The sequence below is a fragment of the Stigmatopora argus genome, chromosome 19, assembly GCF_051989625.1.
Source record: "Stigmatopora argus isolate UIUO_Sarg chromosome 19, RoL_Sarg_1.0, whole genome shotgun sequence".
Classification (NCBI taxonomy): Eukaryota; Metazoa; Chordata; class Actinopteri; order Syngnathiformes; family Syngnathidae; genus Stigmatopora; species Stigmatopora argus.
Genome location: NC_135405.1, coordinates 10,230,180 through 10,254,470, shown reverse-complemented (window position 1 = coordinate 10,254,470; position 24,291 = coordinate 10,230,180). Strand labels below are relative to the sequence as shown.

The 24,291-nt window shown below is 39.7% G+C and overlaps 1 protein-coding gene across 2 annotated transcripts; it reads right to left on the bottom strand.

The window, feature by feature from the left end:
* Nucleotides 1–609: 609 nt before the first annotated feature.
* On the bottom strand, nt 610–23,363 carry slc24a4b (solute carrier family 24 member 4b). 2 transcript variants are annotated; one of them, XM_077587209.1, is made up of 17 exons: nt 22,715–23,363; nt 17,006–17,113; nt 12,832–12,908; nt 10,784–10,858; nt 10,616–10,700; nt 10,439–10,542; nt 10,182–10,253; nt 10,085–10,110; nt 9,292–9,345; nt 7,447–7,538; nt 5,459–5,628; nt 5,225–5,363; nt 4,974–5,140; nt 4,227–4,341; nt 3,961–4,073; nt 3,835–3,900; nt 610–3,039 (listed from the first exon to the last, which is right to left on the bottom strand). In XM_077587209.1, the coding sequence occupies exons 1-17, from the start codon at nt 22,875–22,877 to the stop codon at nt 2,890–2,892; spliced, it is 1,776 nt and encodes a 591-aa protein (XP_077443335.1). In that variant the 5' UTR covers nt 22,878–23,363; the 3' UTR covers nt 610–2,889. The 2 variants fall into 2 exon arrangements, with proteins under 2 accessions (XP_077443335.1, XP_077443334.1); XM_077587208.1 differs by having other exon boundaries at nt 5,225–5,369; nt 22,715–23,361.
* Nucleotides 23,364–24,291: the final 928 nt, after the last annotated feature.

Below are 24,291 nucleotides of genomic sequence, written 5' to 3'. Positions count from 1 at the left end.
TTATGTACTGGCAGTTTTAGTTATTGAGGCTAAGGGAAGCTAAATGTGCATCAACATTGTCATCTAGTGGTGATGGTGAAATCCTACATGGCAAGAAATGTGCTTTTTGCCATATTGTTGTTATAACATTTGCACAAATGACGGCATTGGTAGATAAAGGTTATTATTGTTATTGGAAAAAAGATGAAATGACAGCGACCCAACCACGGATAAGCAGTGGAAGATCTTGAACTAAAATACATTTTTAAAAACTGTTAAAAAAACAGTGTGCTGCATTCAATAAATATTGTTAAAAAGACACCCGGCCATTGCTTTTGTTTTATTGTCCCTGAAAGCATTGTTTACACATCACAAACTGTCAAAGTAAATGACTAATTGTATCTTTTATTTAGATTTGAATACTGCCTTGGAAAAAGTATTGCTAAAACAAATAAAGTAAACATGTCATTATTCAGCTGTAACTACCCTAGTCATGCACACCAAACTCTGCAAAATAATGAGTGGGATAGTGCAAGTTGTTTTTCAGTTGAGACAGCTTGATTTTCATCAACTAGAAGTGACAAATAGTTTGAAATACACTTGGTAATGCAAAATATTTCAAGACAAATGTACAGGAACAATGTTGCCATTTTATTTTTTCTTCACATTATTGCTTTACAGTAAAATGCATTGGTTGGATATGTCCAGTATAGCAAGACAATACATTCATATAAGTTATAGAGTATCTTTTTTTATGGTAACTAACTTTACATTAAACATTTTTTTGTTAATCATTAGTTATTGGTGACAAAAACTCCCACATCACATAGAGCTCACAGTGCAGTAGGTCGCATTCAATGAAGGAAACACACAATTGTGGCTGCGTTCTTACAACTTTTATCATTTAGAACACAGGACTGCATCAAAAATTTCCGTCACTTTCCCCCCCTGCTTTCGCCAGGAAAAAGAAATACTTGCAAACAAACGCAAGCTCAACGTGAAGGACAAAACTCCAGCCTGGCAACCAAGAAAAAGGACTGCACAAAGCAGCCTAAAGAACAAAAGAAAATGACACAATAACGCACTTTTGGACTCCAAACGAGTACAGTGGTGTTTCCAGACAAGGTATATCTACAGATGGGCTCTGCGTAGTCATCTCCATCCAGCATTTAAATGATGGAGCATCTTAAGGGGGGGTCCAACTTTGTTTGTCCCTAAGTGCTCTCATCCAGGTCCTCTTAAAGTGACAAAGTTTAAAAAAAAGATTATCATCGATTCTCCATGTCGCTTCTTCTGCCCCTTTGTAATAAAGGGGTCCGTAATGTCCTTCCTTTGGCTCAGTTCAACAGCAATCATAAAAGGGGGAGAAAAAAAAAAACAACCAAAAATGCACACCTGTGAGCTCACACATTTAGTACTAGACGGACAACACCATAGCGACCTGGCAGGGGCCTCATGTCACGCACACACAAGTCATGACATTGAGATTGCATATACACGTGCCTGTCGCCATGTGTGGCACAGAAATATTCCCCCACCCCACCAGTTTGTCAGAATTCTCCGTAGCTCGGCTCATTGCTCGCAATTTTGCAACAAATTGCTGTGTAGCTGCCGATTAGACTTTTTTTTTTTGTAAAACTGGACCAGGCAGTTGCCATGGAGATGCCTGTACACGGGGGGGCACTGCATTTAAACATCCCAGCATGCACTGCAGACAAGAGGCGGGTGTGCTCATGTATTCAAAACGGCTCCAGTTTGGGGACCCAGAGTGAGGCCACACATGCACATCCGTGCCGCTCTCTCACACAAAAACACACACGCACACACCAAAGGAAGCACTAGTTGATTCAGAATGAGACGATGGTTTTTAAAGTGCAGTACCTACTTACAACTCACATATCAACACGATAGCCCCCTCCAAAAGAGCTGTCCCTGATCACGGGTGGCTGTACATAGTTGGCACCCCCCACCCGCCTACTGGCCAGGGGGGGCGGTCAAGCAGACAGACGGCAAAGAGCGATCCGTCTGGGTCCTCTGTTTGAAATATCGATGGCAAAAATCAAATAAAAATCCATCACACTGATCCGGAGATGGTTCTTCTGAAGTCGTGCATTGAGGAGAGCAGCGAGCCGCGGCTGATTGAACACGGCACCTCACGGCGTCTGTTCAAAATTGCCCAGCCAGCATGAGCAGCAGTCTCACATACAAAGTTAACTGGGGTAAAAAGATACTTGCAACAAAGTCTCCTTCCATAATTCACCCCCACCAAAAAAAAGAATGGAGGGACATTAGAAAAACAAATGTGAAACAGAAAACCGTGTACACAACAGTTCAACGTTGCGCAGTGCTGCAAAAAATTGCCGGTTTGGACTGACGCATCCCCAACAAGTTGTGTATTACTCTTTTTTTTTTTTTTTAAAGTTGAGTTAGGTGCGAAAAGTTTGCAGAGGGTCTATTAAGGGCAGAGTTCTGAGTTCCCGGTGTCAAGTTGGAGGAGGGAAGCTGCCAAGGACTAGGCCCTCCTCCAAGGAGCCACAAAAAACAATAACAAAAAAAAAGGTGTGCTTGTCTCTTTGGGTCCTGGAGTTCTCGGTAAACCTTGTGAGGATTTTGTCAACATGGCAATAATGGAGGAGGGACGAGAGTACATTTTTCATCCTCATCCTAGGCATGCTTAAGGATGGACACAGTAGAAAAGATGGACAGCAGTGCTCCCAAAAAAAGCATAGAGGACTGGCACTGAGTGAGCTGGGACAAGAGGCAGAACGACTCAAGTGTGTCACCTCGTGGACAGATGTGGGAATAAATAAAGGAAACAGGTCCAACTCCAACCAATATTATGGAAGGGAGAGAAGTGGTGGTGGTGTGGGGGTGTTTTTTTTTTGGTGTCTGGCTGCTGCATGGCGAGGGTTAATCCTCAAAGCACATGGGCAGGTTGACAAAGGTGAAGACATTGTATTCGATCATGACCGAAATGCAGAGGAAAATGGCGTACAGGACGAGAACATATATGCCCAGCTTCAGGTCCAGACGCCATTTGTTCAGGTGAATGCCCAGGACCTGTTCAGAATGCAAAGCAGACACGACGTTCTCCTTTCAATCAAGGTCTCCATCAGCTCGATAATTGGATGGAAAAAGTCAATGAAAAGGATTATCCTATAGAATGAATACTTGTTGCTGTGTTAAGTGTCAAATCTATTTCTCTAACACTTAACTGAAGTGACCACCGTGTGACAATGCAATTTTAAAATTAGAATGATTACACTATCTTTTGATGAGCATCGTGCCTCTGCCGTTGCCATGGTAACGCCAATGCGTCATACGTATATGCACCGGCCGGGACAGGTATTGGATTTTTATTTAGTATTGAAGCAGTGCTAATATTCCCATTCAGAGTAGTATGCAATGTTAATATTTTAGAACTATATTGCTGCTATTAGGGACATTCATTACACTAATGCAGTTTAGTAAAAGATTTTGTCATGTCATACTGAAAGTTGGAGAAACAGGAGTAGGGGTAGTTGTATTTGGGTTTTAAATGCTATTCTATAAGTTGAAATATTGATTAAATCTTCTCCAATGAAGATTCAGAATGAAGTTCAATCTCTCATCCTTTTAAAAATAATTGTTTTGCAATATTCTCCAGTGTTGGCTCTTTACATTTAGTCTTTTCACTATTTCTATTTCACAAATTGGGAAACAAAGGCAAACAAAGGTGTTCCATAAAGCAAAGATAAATTGAACTTTTAAAATTAAACATTATTGGTCACACCTCTGAACATATGCAACATGCTATTGTGTTGGTTTCATATCAATAAAATAATAATAATAATAATAATAATAACAATAACTCACTGCGAGGGCCACAGATCCCAGCAAAAGTACCACTGAATACACAAGTCCTCGACTGTTAATCATCACCTGTAATATACAGATCAGGTCACTTGCGTGTACACAATAAAGTAAAAAGGCGAGCATCACCTCTGATCCGTAATCGACACACGTGGTTTGAATGGCCCAGGGGACGCCAAGTCCCACTAGAATGTCAAACACATTACTACCAATAGTGTTGGAAACAGCCATGTCTCCCAAACCTAAAATAAACAATAAAGTGGTGAGAAGGCGTCAGTCATGCTTGAAGAATCGTAGCTACGTCATATTTGCATGTTAATTCCATTGAATACAGTTTCTTCATTGCAATGTTTGACTAATCCGTTTGGTCCGAAGAATGACAGGGACGGACTGACCTTGGCGAGCCACAATGAGACTAGCAATGCAGTCGGGGACGCTGGTGCCTGCTGCCAGGAAGGTGATACCCATGATGACGTCCGGGATTCCCAGAGTATAGCCAATTATAGTCACCTGCAAGAGGTGAACACTTTCAGAAAGACATTCTAGGACAAAATTCACACACGGGAGCTTTCTTTCGGGCTATGTGACATGCTTAATTACTATATCAATCATTTGAGCAAATATAAGAGCTGTGATAATAAAAAAAAGGGGGTTCGCTTAAAAATAGATAGTGCTCAGTATGGATTGCAGCTCTGGTAAGTTTACAGAAAGTGGCGTTTTTAGTGAAAAAACGTTTTTTTTATTGGCGGCTGTGCTACCATTACGTGAAACAATAAATTTCAGCATTGTCATACAATCAAGATTGAAATCTAATGGCATTGACCTAAATCAATTAATATGTTTAGCAAAGTAAAATTACAACAGCAATATCAAAGTTAACGCAAGGTATCATTTTGATTTCATGTCATCAACTGAGGTAACTAAAATATATATATATATATAAAAAAAGAAACATCTCATTTCTTTACTTCAGTGCTACAGACTACATGAGACATGTCAAATTAATAACTCACTGGCAGCGTGCATCCAAACAGAAAATTAACTTTGCAAGCCATCGATTCAGGTGTTTAACTCAAACTCACATTGTCAAAAATAGCTGAATCGCTGATGGGTAATCATGTACAGTTGAAGCCCCTACTTACCATCCAGACCATCATGTAGGAGAAGATTGCAATCCAGACAGTTGAAAGAATAAAGGAGAGCATGAAGCATCTCTCCCAGCGTGGCTTGGCACAATTTGGGACGGTGAAGAAGAGCAAGAGGAGTAGAGGCCATGACATCAACCACTTGATCTTGTTGCCACATCCCTCTAAGCAAAACAAACATTTGTGTTTGCTGCATTAAGACCATCACTCCAGAGACGGTTAGATTACGCCTCGGAGCCGACACGTACTAGGGAGTCTAAACGGGGAGATGCCGCTTTCCTCGTCTTTCTCCTGGCTGGGTTTGTCCTCTGGCACGTTCCCGTTCTCCATCTCTGTCTTGCCGTCGATCACTTGCGTCTCCACACCGTTGGCTGCCTGGACCAACTTCTGGCGCTTTCACAAAAGGGGACACTAAATCCGTGTACACGCGCAAACACAAGCTGCCGCCGACGCCCACCACTTAGGCTCCCCACTCCGCGTACCTCGGTGATGATGAGGCGGCTTGCCATGCGCAGGCGGGTCTTGGGTCCAAAGTGGCTGGTGACCATGATCCGCAGACCCGCTTCGGGAAAGCGAAACTTGGAAGGGCTGGCGTTCATGATCTCGTCCACCATCACCACGGAGCCACGGCTGTACGTTTTGGTGGGCTTTACTGGAATTGGAAGGTAAAGATGATAAAAAGTTGGATTATTTAGAACATGCTAGACTCCCTATCACGTTTTTCCCCTTTGAAATACACTGATTTGCAAACATTTTTATAGAAAATACCACTTTACAAATGTTTAGCTTTCTACCACAACCAATTTTGTGTAGTCCAAGTAATATAGAGATAGAGATATATAGTCATTATTCAAAAACTATAGAGTACATCTGCTGTTGTGTAGTTTAGCCACAAACTTGGTTTTTCATTATTTGTATTGATTCAATAAATTTTGGAGTGTAATAGCCTCGCCTATTTACAGCACGTGATTTATAATCCAATTACAATTAAATGAATCAATCGTTTGGCTGGTCTTCTTTATGAACAGATGCTATTGCAGTCTCGTACATGACTTTAGGGAATTGAACACCATTTTACATCCTGAAATTGCCTCATGCAGCCTTGAGGTTTGCTTGTAGAAGCGAATCCTAACTACAATTGATTGGAAAGTTTATACTTGACTTTAAGGTGTGAACTAGCAAAGAAAGACTCAAGACAATATTATGTCTCCTTTGAAAAGCAATCGAGTTTTGTTCTTAAATTGTTGTTTGTTGGGTGTATTCATGAAATGTGTAAATAAAGATCATATAGTCATTACCACCACTTCAAGGAGGAGCATACTAAAAGAGGAGCAGCAGAAAAGTAGAATGCAACACAGAATGCAGCAGAACACTGTTGACATCAAGCAAAGCAAGTTTAGTAAGGCTAAACAGACAGGCAGTGGGTTAGATCGTCACTCAGCAATATCACAAATAAGTGAAAAGGTAAGTGGCTACAGGGAACGATATGAATATTTTGGTTCCAAAAGCTTGCAGGCAAAAATATTCCAGTCTAATGGCTCTGAACTATATTCCCCAAAAACGTGGGTATCAACAAATCAAATTGAAACCCAAACTATCAACCTCTAAATGTTTAAGTTTTTTCCATAAACAAATGGTTTCAAGGTTAGACTTGGGAAATTCTATTGTATTATTCATAAATGTCAGATAAACAGATTTTTTAACTGCGTCGATTTGAAGTATTACTTTTCAATCGTGACAGTAAATTAAGCTTGTAAATGCTACTTTAATAAATGTACAGACAGGGTTTTTTTTACTTTAGCAACTGGGATCCATCACTGAGGAATATGTATTTTTCAACTATGTAGAAGTTTCACATGGAGACTGCATTGTCACGCAACAAAATACTAAGGAATAGCACAACACACCGCGTCATCTTGTATTGCATGGCCAGAATAGCTTGTAAATTTCAATTCCGCTTTAAACATATACCTCAAGCCTTTCCTTTCCACATGGTAGCTGCTCACTGCCTTTAATTTTGTCACAAGATCTAATAGAGTGAGATTAAAAAGCTGCTGTTTTCTCTTAACCACATTATAGGGACTCTTGTAGGGTCATCCGAGGTCCTCACACAAAGCCTCAGCCTATAAATTGGATTAAAGCATAAGTTCGGAGCAAAAATATGGGTTATAGGTCATTCACACACTGGAAATGAATAATGGGAAAGGTAATATAGTTCAGTGAGCTCACAGGACTGGAAGTTTGCCAATATTAGGAAAGATTTACGCTTTATTAGAATGAAGCAAGTGTTAAGCAATTAGAGCACATAGCCTCAAAGAAAGGTTTTCCAAAGAAAGTCACATTTCCTCAATGATTTCAAAGTCATGGGGAAGACACGCCAATTCCCATTTTCCCCGGCCTGTCTGATTAACCTTACCTTTCGCCAGCAAGGGCACTGACGGGTCGTCATCCCAATAATAAGATGCATTACCATCCTCCATCTCACTGCTGGTTGCCGCGTTACCATTGGCCACATTCTTCTTGGAACTGCCCGCGAAGAAAGACTGCATGCTGGAATTGAATCTAGACAGGGGAGAGAAAAAAAATCCAAGAATAGGTCAGTGGACACTTTGCAGGGAACTCCAAAACTCATCTGCATGGATTATTTAATACAGAGAGATGAAAGACTTCTTTGAAATACATTAATGAGATGAAATTGCTTGTTTGCATCCAGAGCGTGCAGTCTTATACTTCCAGCAAAACATTCATTACATTGCAAAGAAAGCATAAAATTGGCTTCTTTATTTGGTCAGAAGACACTTTTTCTCCTCAGTGTGTCAATTACAAGACAATATGAGAGACATTAGATGTGTTGGCATATATAATATAAAAGATGCTCTGTTGTTTGTCCTATTTGACTAAGCAGAGCACAATGGCCTGCAAATGGCCCGTAACATGGTATGGAAATACTTTGATTAGTTTCAGAATAATATGCTCTTTGTCCTCTTTTTATGCTCATTGAAATTCATTTCTGTTGTTCTTCAAAGTTACGTGTTTCTCTGATTCCTGGGATCAGTTTAAAAAAAGAAAAAAATCTAAAACTGATGCAGGAATGAGTAGTAGAAGTGTAATATATGTGGTATGTTTTTCTGAACTAGGGTTTAAGGTGCATTACTGTTGCTATTGAAATTGTCCTTCAACAGCAAAAGCAAGAAAGACTTTGGTGACCTAATGTGTACACCATTCCTGGATTTTTGTTCTAAAGGCACACAAGTAGGGGAAAAAATGAAAAGAAAATGGCTACAAAGCATTGGAGAAACATTCCAACACTCACTAGACTAAAAGAAACTGCTTGTGTTTTTGCATCATCTATTTCATCATTACCAAATTCTAGAGCAAATGGTGTGCATAATTCATGTAATAAGTAAGCCCTTAGCAAAATGGCAGTATCTTAGATTTAGAACAGTGTTATAAATACGCTTATTTTTGTTCTGTAAACAACTTCAAGCCAAGCATTCTGTGTTTATTTAGAAAATTGTGCCGCAAAACAGGCTCGTTTCCCCATCCCTCCATTTCAAATGGGGAGTAAGCATCTCGGGGGCAAAATTCATTTTGACAGGAATAACCTAAAATGGCCAGTGGATATTTTAAAAAGGGGTTGGGGGGCACCATATGACAGCACTAGCGTCCCCCTCGGTAAGTGCGTCTTGCCTGCAGAATGAGGAAGGAGAGGAGTGATCCGGTTAAGCCGGTGCCCTTTAGGACTGCATGGGGAAAGATTAAGCCTCGGGTGGCAGCGAGAGAGCAGGCTGCCGCTTCTGCTGCTGAGAGTGCAACGCAGATTACCAGCTACGCACACACCATGACATGCTGCTTGGCGGTCATGTGTTGAGACTGCACGTCATACATGCAGTTTGGGGTTCCTGGCTAGCTTGTATTATATCGTGACGCTTAAAAAGGTAGACACTGGTGGAACGAAAACCCTAGCGGAGTTAAAAAAAAGCCATTTGATAAAAATGTGTCTTGAGGATGTAGAACAACATTGCAGTCATTATCAAAGCTTGTCTGCACTTTATTTTATTCCTGTTTATGATGATTTTTTTTTCAGAGTAGCAGGGCAATCAATCGTTTAAATGTTCTTTTTATTGGGCATTTAGAGGCGGATCATTGGCACCATATGGAGACTAACTCAAAACGCATTTTTGACTATTTACAGTTGTTCAGAATATTGTTAGCAAAATTAACAAGGACACATCGTAATAGATTTCAAATATGGGTTGTCCCATCAAAAGGTTTAAAAGAAAACTTAATGATAAAGCAACCAATGAGCACTTACTTCATGATCAGAATGTATCCTGCATACATGAACACCAACACCAGACTTTCCCACCTAAGAGGCAAAAACAGCAATTCAGATCATTTTGGAATGAATTAAAATATTTAAGTGTTTAGGGCTGTGATCTAAGAGTTTAAGATAATTTAGCCAATTCATAGATTAGCAAGATAACATTCAGTAAACTCATTTTAGAACTAAAAATAAGAGTCCAGTGACCAACAAATTCAGGAAGGTCAGGATAAAAAAGACGCATATTTATGTAGCCTTCAACTATATTTGGTAATTGTATTGCACTGTAATGATTGCAGTATGTAAAAATAGTGACATTCCCAAAAAGGCAGTTATTGGATTATTTTTTTAAAAATTATTAAACAGTCCAAAGCCACTATGGTAACTAATTAAGCAGCAGAGAGACTTAAGTGTTACTATATCAAATAGCTCTCTGATTTGGTGATCAGATGCATATAGAAAGGGGGGAAAAAAAATCATAAAAAATTGAGTCAATCTAATGAATATTTAAAAGCATTTTGCTAACGCTATTTGACGCAGGGAAAGCTGTAAAAGCGGCTGACACTGTTTCTCATAGAATCAGGCTGCGCTCAGCAATTAAGAGAGAATCAATATGTACATTCTAACCTTTAACCATATTCATCCTCAAATAATCCAACACCATTCCCACTCAAACATGGGTTAGGTTGAAATAAGCAATTATTAGATAAAAACCACCCTAAAATACCAAATTAAGTTGAAGATCTGCAGTTTGAACATGAAAATGTCTAAAAATGTTACTCACCATACAATCTTCTCGTCATAAATGAACTAAAGAAATGAAGCGGGTAATGTTAGAGATTATCAAGTAAAAACTGTTGCCATTGAGTATAGAAACTTACTGCTATAAGAGCAAGGACAGACAAGATGTAGAAGGAATCTCGAAAAACTGCCCACCAAGTCAGCACGACCACCTACAGAAAAGAACACACCATGCATGGACTTTTTCATCTTACTAGTACAGATCCCAATCCATTTAAATCATTCCGGGACGTTTGTATTCACAGCAAAATATCCACAATACAATGATATGAACAGCTGTAGCAGTCCTTTGTAGACACTGGCGCAAGCCTTCAAAGACGTGTACACACACACACACCTGTCCAGCAAAGATACCGCACACTCCAATGATGCAAAGAATGTTGAAGACGGCCGAGCCAACAATGGTTCCCACCCCCACGTCTCCATGAGTGATGAAGACACCTGCATACATGGAGGCAGCCAATCAGATCGAGCTTGACACCGACCATCTGCACATACACGCGCACACACGTACCAATGACTGAAGCAAAAAGCTCTGGCGCAGAACTCCCGGCAGCCATAAAGGTGGCACCGGCGACGTCTTCACTAAGATTTAGTTTCTGCACAAATAGAGCACATATATACATGAAAAAAACAAACTGGCACCATTAAAAATATACTAAGAATCTGCCCCCCTAAGTACCTCACATATTTTCTCTAGTGACGTCACAAAATACTCGTCGCACGTGATGGCGAGTGCCAGGAACATGTACAGGGCCTGCCGGAGGGTGACAGAAGGTAAAATTAAAAATGAATGTTTTTTTAAAAAAAAATACAGATGTTATATTTAATGCAGTGCTGGGCAAATATCATACAAAAAGAAAAGTGCTTCATCTGAAAGAACAACTTTGCAAAGGGCACATTTAAAATATATCGATGTCAAATTCGATAAAAGTAAAGATAAAAGCCCAGCCCTAATTTTGTGACATTGTGAATGCCGTGAATATCAAGCCAGATTTTCAAACTGCTTTGGCCTATTCGCTAGTTCACATCTGTCAAAGTGGCGGCCCGGGGGCCAAATCTGGCCCACCGCATCATTTTGTGTGGCCCGGGAAAGTAGATCATGAATGCAGACTTTGTTTTAGGATCAAATTAAAATGGAGTATAGATGTATATTAAATTTCCTGATTTTCCCTTTTTGAAATTAATAATTGTAATTTTTTAATCATTTTTTTCTGTGTTTTTAGTTCAAAAATCATTTTGTAAAATCAAAAAATATATTTAAAAAAGCTAAAATAAACATTGTTTTAGATCTATAAAAAACGGAATATTCAGGGCTTTTAATCCAGTTCTTTTAATCCATTTTTTTTTAATCTAAATATTATATCTAAAATGGCCCAGCCCATGTGAAATCAAATTGACGTTAAAGCGGCCCGCGAACCAACCCGAGTCTGACACCCTTGCTCTAGTTACTCATTCTCTAAAAAACACATTAGCACAGATTAAATGACATCTACAATTTAGTGGCTGTAAAATCGTGTCCAGACTGAATTACTTTGTCGGCGTGACAAGGACAAAAAACTAAACATTTTCATTCAATTTAGAATATGTGCCCCCTTTAAAAGGGAGTAAGGGCCCCCGAAGGAGAAGTTTGCATGCTCGCACTCTCGAGGGAGCTGGGGGTGAGCAGGCGGCCTATTTTGGTGGCTGAGGTATAATTTATAAATTTTTGATCAGGTGCAAGGAGGCAAGATTCTGCTGCTGTGCTCTATGCTATCCACAGGGGGCAGCGCAGGCACGGCACATTAGATCCGAGATGACAGTACTACTATATGTCAAGGTAAAGTTATTTTAGTGTTGCCAAGAAGTATAACACAGAGATGTTTTGAAATTCATCAGGAGCACAGTACAATGTGTATAAATCTTGAATCAGCTCAATAATTTGCCCTGTGGATTTCTGCATCACAGTTAAACCGTGCCTCGATTCAAATCTTGCCTGCAGTTTTTAACGGCTATGTTTGCCTTTATTTTAAGTTCAGAGCGCATCTGTGTTTTCACTGCATTAAGGGGACAATACGCCTCCGCTTGTGTGGTTAAGTGCTCAAGCATGCAGGAAGAGAAGGTAGAACGCATTACCTGCACTGCCGTTTAAAATCTACTCTGTTGTCAAGGCTGAATGCATAAAAGGTCAGATGACAGGATTGCCTACACAGTCATGCCATTTCCAATAAAATGGTCATTCCAAATTACCTTACACACCAATTATTTATACACAGTTATTTTAAAGATCATCCAAACCTAAGTGGGGCACAAATCAGTCATTTCGTATAATAACCGATTATACATTATATATGAACAAAACAAAGAACATGGAACATGACTGCAGTAATAATGCTAAATTATTTCATCTTTATTTTCAAGGGCGTCAATGATGATTCACGTCAAGGTTAAAAAAAAACTATCATTTGAGAATGACTTTAAATACTTTATGAATATTTGGGATGACTTCATCTTGAACACTTCGGAATGAAAAATGAATATTTGATAGTCCTTGCTTGCACGCTGTAGTACATTAGCAGTGTACGCAATTTATGGCCTGCATCAGTGGATTTGAGTTACTGCTTCAAAATGAGTACAATTCATATTCGATCAACTCCTTGAATAAATGCTGTAAAAAAAGTGCTTTTTTACCATGTGATCCAAGTAAAAAAAACAACAACATAAAAATAAGAAAAAAACGTAGTTTCTTACCGCCGCAATGTGCAGCAGGATGGCACCGCTCTTTCGTTCGTCGTTTGTAAAAAGGTCATCGGGGAACTCGTGTATTGCTGGAGAGAGAGAGAGAGGAAATGTCACGGTCAACAAATGACATAGGCGTCGTGACAGCGGGGCACGTGTCCGCTGCCAACATCGTCACCCTGCTTCTTCATCCCTTTCTACTGCTGCACTTTTTCATGTTTGTCACACTTCAGTAAGGATATTCCATATTTTCTGGACTATAAATCACACTTTTCCATGGTTTAGCTGGGCCTGCCACTAGTACTCAAGTATGACTTTTTTTTTCATTTTCTCTGACCATACAGCCTGTTATGTCTCTAGGTTGTAGTTATCTGAAATATTAAAATTGGCCTATTTAGCCCATTTTGCTATTGAATTTTAACCTTGTTTCAAGTAACCCTGGTTAATTACTTCTTGGTTGAACGTCGGGTCAGTATGGATGCGTTGTGATTACGGAGTGAAAATAAAAGCACCTTTTGGTCACATATGGACTCATGAAGTGGAACAGCACTCACCTGAGACTTCACATTGCATCTGTCCTAATCTCACAGTTATGTGTTTGTACATAAACAGTATATTTTATACCCAGTGATGTGTGTACACATGAAGAGGTATAGAATTTGTAACGCTGCCTCGAACATAACGTATCGTCACATAGGACTTGGTCATTTCTATGCCCCATTGCTTTTTATTTTACAACACGGCAACTTTCTGTAAGGCATCAAATGCAAGAGAGCCCGGAAAATAAATTTGGCAGTATCGTATAAGTAATATTGTGAAAGATAGTCGCTCAAAGAATGTCAACATAATCACAAATTTCATACTACTATGAACATGGCAAAAATGTGTAAAGGTAGAAAATGACAGCCATTGTGTGATAAATGTCACGTTAGTGACACTAACCACATACAGCCCATAAGCACATACACTTATAAAAAAATAAATAAATTAACAAATGCCAACACAGTACAGCGGATTACCGAATATACTTTATGAAAAAAAATTATGTTAGCCTATAGAGTTACGCAGTACAACACAGTCTCCCACAAGCAAAAAACACTGAATAGATTCATCGTATCAATAATTTAAGCAAGATTAAAGTATGTTAGTAAGCTTTGTACTACAAATAGTTTAGTGTGAGTGGCCATTTACAGCGTGTGACTGCATAGGTGTTTCCAGGTCAGTTTGGTCACCTTGTAGTCAACATTGACACCTGACCAGACAGTTGGCACTTACTCGGACAAATACGCCACAGCGTTCCTGCTCAAGGGCAGTTGAGCATGAGAGGATGGGGATGACAAATCAAATGACATTTAAATAGGCTTAAAATGAACAGTGTTTGGACAGTTAGTCATTTTGCCCCCCAAAATAAGTAATTGGTAGAGCAATACTCCACATTTCAAATAGCAAAAATTGTAATGGATACATGAATAGATTTTTTTAATGCAAAATGTTAATTATGCCCACATAATTTATCTTTAAAAGAGACTATTGTACATATGGTTTCCTATACCTTTATTTTTTTTTCTTCGACATTTTCAAATATTCAATATTACCATTAATGTAGTTTTCTAGACAAAGTACATGCTTCTTCCTCGCCTCTGGATTCCAGCAATCTTTAAAATGAATTTCATGCTTGCAGCTTTTCCATGGTGGAAGTATATTTAGCGTTGCCAAATAGTTTTGTTTTACATAACTTGCTCGCGTCATCGCACCAAGACACTCGTTATCACGTGTTTCGCTTAACTGCTTTAAAAACCGAGAGAGAGAAAATGCAACAATAAAAAAAAAAAAAAGAATGACTATGTTGAACAATGTGCTTTTGGTTCTAACGCTGAAATGAGACAACTCCCTGATTTCGTATGCATCCCAGTTAGCAAACCGCTGCTCTCAGCAACAAGGTTAACCGCGCGAACAGACAATTTTATTGAAATTTTAATGACTTGTAAAATTAGTCATAACCTGACTCTCCAAACTGGGCCATTTTCAACACTTGCAGAGGGAGTCATAAAGAAAATGCAGGAAACCGGTAATGAGACAAAAATTGACAAGACTTCACTCTATAGCCTCAGGATGTACACTAGAAGGTATTGCATTCAAGAAAAAACAGCAATAAAAAGCCACTTCAGATGAATATCAAATCAGCAGCAGTACCTAACAGTCTCTACCAATAAGGATGAGCAAAGGAAAGTCAAGTGTTATCTATATGGCACCGTTAAAATGGGGCCCTGACAGTTGCACTCGCTCAGCATATAAACACGCCTACGGAGAGTCCTCTCATTCTATCTGGACTCCATCCTTTTACACCTAGCACATCCCACTTGGCCAACCATGGTTCCCTGTAGAGTCAATACGGGTGATTCATGTTCATTCAAATTGCATTGGAATACAGTGGGAATTTTAGCATTTGCCCACTGGGCATTAAATCCGCAAAATTTGGGCTCTAAGCAAATGACAAAAATGGTATCATAAAAATTCCTCCTTAATTTGGACACTTTCATGAGATACGTTATCTACTCCTCCACTAAAAGAGTTCATTTGAATTGCCAATTTCAAATAGGATTCGCAAGTAACCCATTAATTTACTGTTTTAATCAAACTGGTGGGTATTTATTTTTTAATGCTTAAGAAAATAGTAATGTCACATCTTTGCTTATTTGAAAACAGCTTTTCTTTGTTAACTAGCTGATTCTGTAATCCGCTCTACTTTGGTGGCATTTGTTAATTATGTGGCCCCCCTACTAAAACCGTCATCCGCATTTCTAAAATTGCTCAAATATTACATCATATTAGAAGTAGCCGCCAAGAGGTTATAGAAAAACATAATTGCACGTTTTAACATTGTACTTTAGTTTAAATTCATAGGAAAAATGTATATTTACACCCGAAATTGAAAACATAAACAGCTATATTTGTCCACTATGAGCATTTCAAAGACCGTTTGAAATACAAAGGCCGAGAATAAGCAACGGGAAAGATAGGCAACTTAAATAATTAATATTTTGCAGTTCCAAATCAGAAATACATGCAAAAAAATGGAACTTTCTAAGTAAGGTTACCATTTTACATAGAATTGATCAAAGTTGCAGGGAAGTGATTAGAGTTGTTGGAAAGAAATTGCAGGAACAATCAGATCGAATCATGTGCCCCATAATTACTGGAGACAAAGAAAATCAGTTTTCCTACAAAGCAATTGCATGTGTCCATGACGGGATTATTTCTGAGACGATACGAGTCGTATGACTGACTCACGCTGACAAAGCAGGGGGGTTGCAAAGGGTGCGGGGGCGAGCATTTAAAAGCCTTGCAAGTTAATGAGGCTCTGGGAAAAGTGAAGTTTAGTCTGGCACATGAGGGGACTTTTGGTGAAAGCCGGCGGTAGGAAAAGGTAATCTATAAGGATTAGATTTCTGCAGAAGAAAACCTCTAGGATTTTAATCCAGTTATTCGTTCATTCAGCCACTGCAGTTATACCGCAACAAAGAAAAGTCACGTGCTGTGAACACTTTCATTTTAAAAAGTGTAGTACAAATAATTAGAATGTGCTTACAACACTGCTGGTTTTAATAATTCTAAAGAGCGGGGCCTGTTGTGAAAAAAAAAAATGAAGCGTTAAACCCCGCTGGGGATCTTGTGACACTTTAAATGAAGTCGAAATCGTCTGTGCCCTGCTGTCCTCCATACTGTGATGAACGGAACAAAGAGAAAGCGACTTCTAAAATTGACTTGCATCACATATGGTTAAATAACTACTTTTTGTTGCTTGAAAATAGTTTTTAAATGGCTGTAACGAACTGAGGCAATTTACCATATTCTAAAATAGATCATTTTATGCCACACACAAAACGGCTCCATCAGTATTCTACAGCCTTTTGGTGCTTTAAAGTGACTATCCAGCAATGATTTATGCAAAATCACATTTATATTCAACTCAATGTGTATGTTACTGTACTACAAACCGTCACCACATAAATGGTTCATTAATGAATAGAATTTCCAAAAAAATGGCCAATTTGCTTTTTTTATGCACAGGCTAGTGAAATATGTGGACACCATTTGTTTTTTTGTTAAGGAGTCACATGCTGGCTCACACTGAAAAAGTAAAAAAAAAAAAAACGAGAATATATCAAGTGTTTTTTCAGCATACCTGGTGATGAACAATTCTTGGGCTCGGTTTCATTTTCAGCATCTAGCGCCATTAGCCGCCTCCCCAAGTGCTGCAGGTTGGTATGGTCCTCCATTATCATGCCGTGACCTGCAGAGTAAACATTTAAAAAAAGAATCTTACTCAGCACTGTTTATGTGACAGCTTTAAAACCAACAAGCCCTTTAAGCGTATTGCTCACAACATGCCTGAGGAAAGAGTGAACCTAAGGAGGGCTTGAGTTTTAGGAAACTACTTTGACATGAACTCATCGTTGGTCATTAAAGGAGAGTGCTAGGTCATTCTTAATCCGCTAAATGCGTCCTGGGTGTATATACACAACACTTATTGCAAGAGTGCGTCAAAAACGAAGCTAGTGTGCACTCTTAAGCCTCTGTAATGAGTGGTGCAGTTCCAAATATCTTATGTAAAAAAATCTTGAGATCCCATCTAGATATGATTTTTTTTGTATCAACGACTGCTGCAAAAATAACACAGGGCCTCAAGGAATAGGAAAAAACAGTTTGCAAAACGATGAGTCGATCAGGGTGACGCAACGGCCTCATTATTGTTGTACAACAGGATGGAACATGGCAAACCGTGACTTTGGCTTGCGAGGTCGCACAGATTTTGTTGGTGAAAATCCTTGCATATTACACGGCTGTAATTGTCTGGTCATCCACGTCAAGGACTCTCTGATGTCTTAGGAAAAGTTCCCTTGTAGCCATAACCAAGGATGAAACATGTCAACCAATAAGCAACTGATTTTCACCTTGACTTGTGGTAGCATTTCTTCAAGATTGCATAAGCAGTTAATACTCCAAAAGGGCTTTAAAAATATTGTTTTATGGTGCAATGATTTGAGTGCTTAAAATGGGTATAAAGCACTATTTAATACAGGCCAAACATAATTAAGCCAAAGAGGTTCATGTGGTGTTGGCCTAGCCCAGCCAAATTATTGGTTGTGTTAATAAAAGAATATATAAACTAATACGCTGATGCAACAGTTACCTTGAATACAAGAAGAGGTCAAGGAATTAATATTTTCTAAAAGCAGAACAAAAAGATTTTTTTTAAATGAAGAAATTATGTTGCAAATGAAATGTCTATATTCAATATTAACATTGCTAGCCATTGACATTGATAGACATCCAATTTATTTAAACTGGGAAGACTAGCTATGAATGATCATCATGCTTCAGTGCCATTGACATGGCTGTTGATTCAAAAACATGCTGTAAGGAGGTCTTTGACTGGAGGGGGTTAATAGATTAAAAATCTCTCACCCTCTGGCAATCTGTTCGACAGCATTTTCGCCACACATCAGTCAAACTATAAATAACTACAAAACAAGTACATCAAACTCTCAGTTGCGAAGACAAGCTATTTTGTCATTAACAAAATATCAACATTATCTGTTCTGTCCAAAAAGCAGCCAAAAAGGGCAGGTGGGGAAAAAACAGTGATTTAGTGGAGTGCCTCTTTGATCAAATTGTGCATGACAATCCTTGAAAATTTAATTTTTTCTGCCTGTTAAGTAAGGAGGCACTGACCGCAAGTAGCACATCATCAATATTCCTCGACAAAGTAAAACTTTGTTCTTGGTTTAGGCGCTAGGGAAGCATGTGTTTAGTGAGACTAATTTATATTATTAAATAAGGACTCTTTTTCCCATTATTGTCTCGTGAAGGAAAACCGTGTGAGGATGAATGAGCACACTATGACATCACTATCGTGGAAAAAATGACAGGCAAAATATTGATGGATCAAAAGCAGGACGAAATATCATTGCCAGTGCATGTAGTAGCACAGTTCCCAAAGAAAATCCGCCTTTTTAATCGTCCATGCTGCTTATGGGTATTAGTGGGAGATATGTCTGATATCTGGGGATTTCCATTACATGCTTTGACGCAGTAACAAGCATTGTACAGCGGAACCTTTAAAAAGGATGCACACAGTGTTGGATGCCAGTTGACTGCTGCCGGGTTCAGGCTTTCTTTTAAAATGTTAAAACAATTATAATCAACAATCTTAAAACTATTTAGTTGCTGGCGAAAGAAGCAAATTATTAAGTATGCTTGTAAAACAAGCTATATGCACTATATGCAACAAGAGTGCCGTAAGGGGGAGGTTGAAAATGTTAATTTCAAGGGCCAATGACTGACTGACAGGACCTTAACATTTCAGTAGTGTTATTTAATTTTCTTCTAGGCCACACATTAGTGGCAGCATCATAGTGGCTTGAAGTGTTGTACAACTTCGAGCAAGTATTATAACATATCCCCAAATGATGCAACCTCTGGGGCATTTGACTAGAAGTTCCATTCTGCTCAAATGAAGAATTGTTGAACATCAGCTTTTGATCCATCCATTTGCTAATACCAGTGGGCTTGCCCTTCTCACATTGGCGACCTCACTCATTTTGGCTCTAGGTCAAATTTCACCTTGCTTGTCGCTCTTTTTTTTGACAGCGAAATGAAGCGCAATAAACCTACGTTGGCAGCGCCTACACATGAAACAACATTGACAGGCAGAGAAGGCCAAGTGGGTGCTGGCAGGTTGGTGAGGACATCCCCCAGCTCTGTTCAATCAGCCCAGCAGCAGAATAGACCAAGGACAAACATCCACCCATCAATCTCGCTGGGCTGTGAACAGCGAACACGCTCTGCTTCAATCGTCTTAACAACACCACACTAGGACACAAAACTATAAGTCTAAACCCTAAATTCAAATCTTAAAAAGTCATGACTATCACAAACGAATACAATTTTACCATCAGCATTCTAGGCAACATGTCACGCCTCACCCAACTTTACGGCTCTGTGACCCAGGAGAGGTACATTAAATGTCATCCATCTGGATCTTTTACAAAACCAACACAACTGTAAATCAGTGAGATGGCACGTACTCGTTGACAACATCCTCGGAAAGATCTATTGGATTAGATATAATTATGGATGGGGTATTGGGTCCAAAAGGGATTTCTGCTGTACTATGCACAAACATTTGGCAAACCTTCCTTAAAACGATCCAAACATAGCCGTGACTGCGTAGGTCAGGCATATCTGATTAAGGCGAACCATTAGCTGTAGGGAAAAACCCACTTTAGCTAGCAATAAAAAAAAAATGCCTTTAGAGATGAAAGCTTTGGACTCGCATGTATAATATCATTCCACAATAATCATTTAAGCCTCTTGTTTTAATGTAATTAATGAAACTCCCAGTGTATCCTGCTGAGATCTACTACGGTACAGTGAGGCAAATTTACAGATGCTCTCTGCAGTCCCGATCGCCGCCTAAGTGGGTGCAGATGGACAGATCCCATGACGGGGTCAAAAAGAGCTTATAATCTGAGATGTGCTCCGAGTGTGCGTCCATGGGCTACATTAGCGACACGTTGACAACAATTCGATACATTTGAGAGGAGGCTTGTCACATGACACCAGTGTGTCACATTTGTGGAGGGCGTTTGGGGTGTTCTGGACCAATTAAAAAAAAGTTGAAAGGCTGTACAGCTATAGTTTAAATAGAAACAACACATTAGATTAAGCACAAAAAAAACACAGTAGAGCAACAATTTCACAATCATATATTTTGAACTAGTGCTGCATTATTTGGCGATCATATATTCTCCTACCTGTTAGCAAACAAATCGTTTATAGATTACAATGATCATAACTTTTAGTTTTGAGAATTAAAATACATGCAGACACACTTTTACAGCATCTTTGAAACCAACTTTGCAAGTCTTTGGCTGAAAAGTCCATCATTCAAGGTTGTCAACAGTTCATTAAACTTAAATAATGGGGTTGCCTTTTCCCCTGGGTGACATTTGAATGCTTTTAAAGCCCAACACACTAAAATGATACGACTATTTTTATCCCGACTATGTCTCTTTGTCTCTCTCTAAACCAATACAACAAACGCCATACTTTGTTTAAAGATTATCAAGTACTAGTTTAAGTGTAATTTGCCTAAATAGGGCAATAGCACTGATTTTTTACAGTAATCTTCTCAAAGTGAGTAGAGTAAAAAGCAAATCTAATCTGCACCAATTACAATGCTACCCAACAATTTGCATGCAAGGAGCTTTTACAATAGATCGTTCAATTTTCACAGCAGTTGACAGGTGGTCATCGATTTACAACAGAGCTCTGATTTGTACAAAATGTTTAAGCACCTGTAGTTGGTTAACTAATGTTAATTTCTACTTATTGGAAAAGCCTTCAAGGTGATAGAAACCAAGTCAATGGAAAACTGACAGTTTATTGGTCACTGAGTGCATCTTAGTGCTGTTCATTACCTTGAAAGTTTGTATGTTGGAAGCAACACAGACTGTCACAAATTGAGGATGGACGTCATTTGGACAGCACCATGGCGTCTTCCGCAAATTGAGTTTGGTCCAAAATGCTTTTTCTTGATCAATACATGTCACCAAACAGTGGATTTCAAGAAAGCTGAGGCACTTAAAGTAATAACTGCACTGTGTACCTTTCTGGTGGTATCTTGGTGCTGGAGTAAGTTGAGGAGCTTCAATTTCATATGCCACCATCTTGTCACTTCTACTCCACAGACTAATCATAATATTGCTTGCATATTTTCTAGCTACTTTATTTCCAACTAAAAACAGCAATTTATACATCTGCATGCCTCCACTGGTGGTGTATTTTGTAAAATATTACTGCTATAACTGATAGTCTTCTGTATTTTGCAGATAGGAAAAAAATGGTTGTTTTTCAAACAGTGTAGACTAGAAAAAAGTTGCAACATCCTCACAAATCAGCAACAATGTCCGAGAGCACAAATTCTCTCAGTGACAGTTATTTTTCAAAATGTTGACCATCACATCCTAAAAAATAAGGGTAAATGAAAGCATTTTGGCTCTACTACCATGCATAATGTGAACAAAATGACATTAAGACTCTTACGTCTTACGCTTAATACATGGACAAGCCAAATGGATGCTTCTTTTTTGCACATTTTCCACAAGTTGACCTCAGATCACTCTTGTTTCTGTAAAATGCTTCACAAAATTCCCAAGGTTGGCGGTTGTATTACATAACCGCTCGCGATGCTGCGTTGGGATGCTCGGCATGTCAGTGTTTGCACAGGCCTAAAGAGAAGACTTTTGACGTGAGGAGGTGGGTTACGTTTGAAGATGATGGATGCATGGGACATCACATGACCTTCCCTCTCAAATATTGCTTGAATCTATATTAGATTGCTGTGAGAACATGCAGAGGGGTGGTAAATCTGAAATAATAAACCATCCATCGCTATACATGCGTGCGTGCGTCTCTCAGGGGGGCGGTAGTGACCATGGTGGACAGTTAAAGTGGATCGTGCAGCAAAAAAACGACAAATTAAACAGATTCCCGTCCGCGTGTGCATGTGAAGCAGGAGGCGTGCGTGCGTGCGTGCGTGCGTGCGTGCGCCGTGATTACGCGCTTGTGCCTTCTCTCCAAATTAAAATGTGCATCTGCCACGGCGCGCACACTGCGGCAATACCGAGGATCATCGTAAAAAGGATACCGGGTTTATAATTATGAAATCATGTGCATATTAAAGATGGATCGCTTTTTGAGATGTAGAATGGAGGTTATGAAGGGAGGACGCCGATGTTGCAATCACGTGCACGGTGTCGCCGCTCGATCCAATTGTTGTGGTGCGTGATTATAATGCAGATATCGTGTGTGTCGTCCACGCACTCACCTGTTTTGGTCAAGAGCGTCGACATAGTCCACGCCACGATGAGGGCACTGCAGATGAAACACACCTGGACAAACAGCATCTCCCTCCTTTTACGAACTTTAAACATTTTCGCCATCATGCTCTTCTTCTTCTTGGATGCCTTCACGGTATCGTCCTGCTCCATGGTTTCTTTCTCCTCTCGGCCACTTTTATTCCCCTAATCTAAATATTTGTCCGATCCGCCGTCCTTGAAATTTGGCGAAGGAAAAGGCCACTCTGATCGCCTTTTAGTTTTTTTCTCTCTCTCTTTTTTTTACAAGCAACCCGATCGAGACGCGATCCTCATTTCCAATGCTCTACGATTCAAATCGGCGTGGGAATAAGACGATCGAGCTCCCACTCCGGCGTGCATGCTGTCCCGTGGAGAGGAGTGAGGGTTGGTGGCGGTGGGGAGGTGGGAGATTCAAAAAAATCCACACACACACACCCGATCACGATATCCTCTCTTGTCCTCGCCTCGATGTAGTTTGGTGTTTTAGCCTCCAAAGGCGCCCGCGTCCCGTCATCAACGGAGGCACGCTCAGCTGCGTGGGAGCGCCTCCACGCACCTGCGCCTGATGTCCCGTGCGTGAGCGTGCGTGCAGGTTAATTGTCACATTGAGGCAGCAATCGTGCAGTAGAGTCTGACTCCTCCTCCTTCTCCTCCTCCTCCTCCTCCTCCTCCTCCTCCTCCTCCTCCTTTTCCTTCCACCATGGTTACCTCCCCAGAGCACCGCCCTCCTTCTATCCGGCCGACCTTCATCCACTCCCCCCACCAATCTCAATGAGGACAGTGGGCTCCTCCAGCGACCACCAAGCAAAGTCAATCGACTGTCACGTGATTTTTCACCGTGTAATGAACATCGAGGATTTTGTTGCCCATGTCAAGCCAGTTCAATGCTGTTGCTGTGTTGTGGCAGAAAAAGGAAATAAGTCAGTTTTGTGTTGAGAGGACATAAAACTGTCGGCTGAATTTGAAGGAGTGACCCAACTATGAGTTTTCCCCCAGATATAAAACATAATTAATCCATTACTCCTTTAAATCAAGCCACCCGATGGCGGAATGTTTTTTTGCACCTGATTTCAATTTACATGCTAGCCACTTCTACCATAAATCCCACCCATAAGACAAGGATATTGACAATAGAGATAAGATGGATGTGCCTAATATTGGGATTTTTTAGTAGAAATGAGACAACTTTGCCTTGATGATGTCATCCATGGAGACAGCAACTGATGACAATGAAGCATTTGACGAGCTGGTCACAAAACAACTACTATAAAATCAGTATATAACCAAAAATGTGCATTTATTTACCAAACAACATATCACGTTACAATGACCACAACATATGCATTCCCTGCTATATACTTCAGTCGATATTAAATTCAAGTCTATGAGCATATGTATACGAACGGGCAGAGATATATTTTTAAAAATGGCATTGCTAGCTACAGGCCTTGAATACCTTAATAAACTTTTCTTTCACCCACCTCAGTTGGTACTGCATGTGAGTAACAAAATGTTCCAAAATGGTTTATGAGACCAAAAACAATAA